The sequence below is a fragment of the Alligator mississippiensis genome, chromosome 15, assembly GCF_030867095.1.
Source record: "Alligator mississippiensis isolate rAllMis1 chromosome 15, rAllMis1, whole genome shotgun sequence".
In the NCBI taxonomy this organism is placed as follows: domain Eukaryota; kingdom Metazoa; phylum Chordata; order Crocodylia; family Alligatoridae; genus Alligator; species Alligator mississippiensis.
In genome coordinates this window covers 23,314,685-23,317,245 of record NC_081838.1, presented here as the reverse complement: position 1 = coordinate 23,317,245, position 2,561 = coordinate 23,314,685, and the positions used below count along the sequence as shown (strand labels likewise).

At 46.5% G+C, this 2,561-nt stretch overlaps 1 protein-coding gene across 1 annotated transcript; it reads right to left on the bottom strand.

Moving 5' to 3' along the window:
• Nucleotides 1-251: 251 nt before the first annotated feature.
• Nucleotides 252-1,199, bottom strand: LOC106740198 (olfactory receptor 6N2). Its single transcript, XM_014608878.1, has one exon. The coding sequence runs from the start codon at nucleotides 1,197-1,199 to the stop codon at nucleotides 252-254; it is 948 nt and encodes a 315-aa protein (XP_014464364.1).
• Between the last annotated feature and the right edge of the window lie 1,362 nt (nucleotides 1,200-2,561).

Below are 2,561 nucleotides of genomic sequence, written 5' to 3'. Positions count from 1 at the left end.
CTCCTTAAAACAATAAATAGGAAGGAGAAGAGCAAAAGAGGGACAAAATGTGCCAGAAATAAAGTAACAATAACAGAAAAAAAGACATGAATTGAAAGAGAAAGGGAGGTGCAGATGTATTAGAATGAACAACCAAAACTGGGACCGGATCGGTGAGAAAGCAGAAAGGAACCTGCGCACCCAGAGCGGTGTTCAGACAGGCTGCAGGATCAGACGCTTGGAAGGAGAAGCGCTCACATAGGATGCCAGCGCTATGCACTGGTGTTTACCATTCTTTTGTGAGGGATTTTCCTTTTTATTGCATTCAGTATTTCTTTGTTCCGTAGACTGTAGATGACTGGGTTGACCAAAGGAGTCAAAACAGCATAAATCACAGCAAATGCCCGGTCATAATCCAAGGAATAACTTTCTTTCAACCTAACATACATGAATGTAATACTCCCAAAAAATATCAGAACCACAGTTAGGTGAGAAGCACAAGTGGAGAAAGCCTTTCTTCTCCCCTTAGCTGTGCGTATTTTCAATACAGTTTTTATAATCTTGACATAGGACACCATGATGAACAGAAACGTCACCAGAATGATAAATGAGTTGATTATAAAATCGACCAGGACATTGATGGAAGTGTCTGTACAGGCTAGGCTCAGCAGTGGGGGGAAGTCACAAAAAATATGCTGAATTTTATTAGGGCCACAGAAAGGCAGCTTGGAGACCAAGATGACTTCAGTAACTGGACATATAAAGCCGCAAATCCAACAGCCGGCGGCCAGCCGAGCACACATTTTTGTGGTCATAATGGCAGGGTAGTGCAGGGGATCACAGATAGCTAAATACCGGTCATAAGCCATTGCTGTAAGCAGGTAACATTCAGTGGCTCCAAGTGAATGGAAGAAATATGTCTGTAAGAGGCACCCAGTGAAAGAGATGCTTTTCCTTTCGCTGAGTAAGTTTGACAGCATTTTGGGGATAGTAGTTGCCGTATACCAGATTTCCAAGAAAGATAAAGTGCTGACAAAGAAGTACATAGGGGTATGAAGTCGAGCATCTGACCAGATGACTGTGAAAATCACCACGTTGCCAAGGATGGTGAGGAAGTAGATGAGAAGCAGCAGGATGAAGACGAGGGCACGGAAATCCTGAAGGTTTGGGAATCCCATGATGATGAATTCAGTTACCCTGCTCTGGTTGCTGATTCCCATACTGCCAGGGGATTAGACTATAATCCCTGGGCTACTCAGAGTACCACACAAATCCAGACGTCTCTCAAGTGATGGGTCAATTGAACAAAGTGCTGGAAGTGCCCAAAGAATCATTACTTAGGTTTGGTGCATTTGAGGCTGAGCCCCACCACGACCCATCACCTCCTTTCCTCCTCATCTTGTTCCCCTTCTTTCCTGTATTAATCCTAGGAGGATGTGGAAAACTAGAACAGAGAGAAAGAGCAGCAGAAATCACAACCTCTCCCACATCTTGCAATGAGTCAAGCAAGGATCCCCATCACCATTCCCCCGCTGCCATAAATAGCGATCCTCTTCTGCCCATTCCCATTGGGCCCCACTCCTAGCTTATTTCTGTTTTGGCTTTTTTGGCTATGGATTTTTTCATTTCTTTTAATCTAAGGCCAGCTGAGTGTAAAATGGTGACTGGTCTAGAGAGCTGGAACATAAGCCTGGATCTTCCCGCTCATAGCAGAACAGTCTCCCTCTGGCTTGCTTCAGGCTTTGCTTTATGAGCTGCATGGTGGCCCAGCTTCAAGTGGGCCTGCTGCTTCCACCCAGTTTAGCTTGTAGCTTGATGGTTCGGGCACTCCCCTAGGAAAGGTGAGAGGTCTATCTGGGAGCTTCCAAACTGGCAAGAGCAGAACCCAGGTCCCAGAGTCCTGGAGCTGGAAGGGGCCTTCGGGGTCATCCCCTGCGGCTCCCTGCACAAATGCTGGATGCGCTATGTTCTGGGGAAGCGAGCTGCCCATTAGGCTTGAAAAAGCCTCACCCCACTTGTTTCTGAGTGACCGCAGATGTCTATGCTGTCCTCATGGCTGTGCTTAGTGATGACGGTGTGCACGCAGTGCGCTTTGAGTACTCCTTCCCAACAGCACTCCTCCAGCGTGGAGCACAACAGAATTTAGGAAGGAGGTGACTGCTCAGACTGGAGACTTTGGTGCATGGGCAGAAGCCTGAATCCAGGTGCTGGGAGGGCACTGCCATCCAAAGGAGTCTCTCTGCTTGCCAGGGGCTAGCGGGATGTTCTGAATCAGGTCTTATGATTTAAGTGCCTACATTCTGCCGCAGAGTTTATTTATTTCCTGCAGCCTAATTGGGCCACACGGTAGATGCTGAGACAGTTACTGCAGAGCTAATTAGTCTACTGCAGAGTAAATGTCTCATGTAGACGTCCACTGAGAGGTAGTCTAACCAGAGCAGCTCAGAGTACATACAGATGACTTTGTCCTACTTCTTTGCTTCCTTCTAACAAGGGTTTAATATAATGCTTCAGTTCAGAGTTCTCTGCTGAAATGATAGTATTTATTCTTGTTCAGAGTAAAGGTAGCTGGGCTGGATATT

What these genes read in the sequence shown, in the direction of transcription:
- LOC106740198 (XM_014608878.1), bottom strand. Translation starts at nt 1,199, where the DNA reads ATGGGAATCAGCAACCAGAGCAGGGTAACTGAATTCATCATCATGGGA.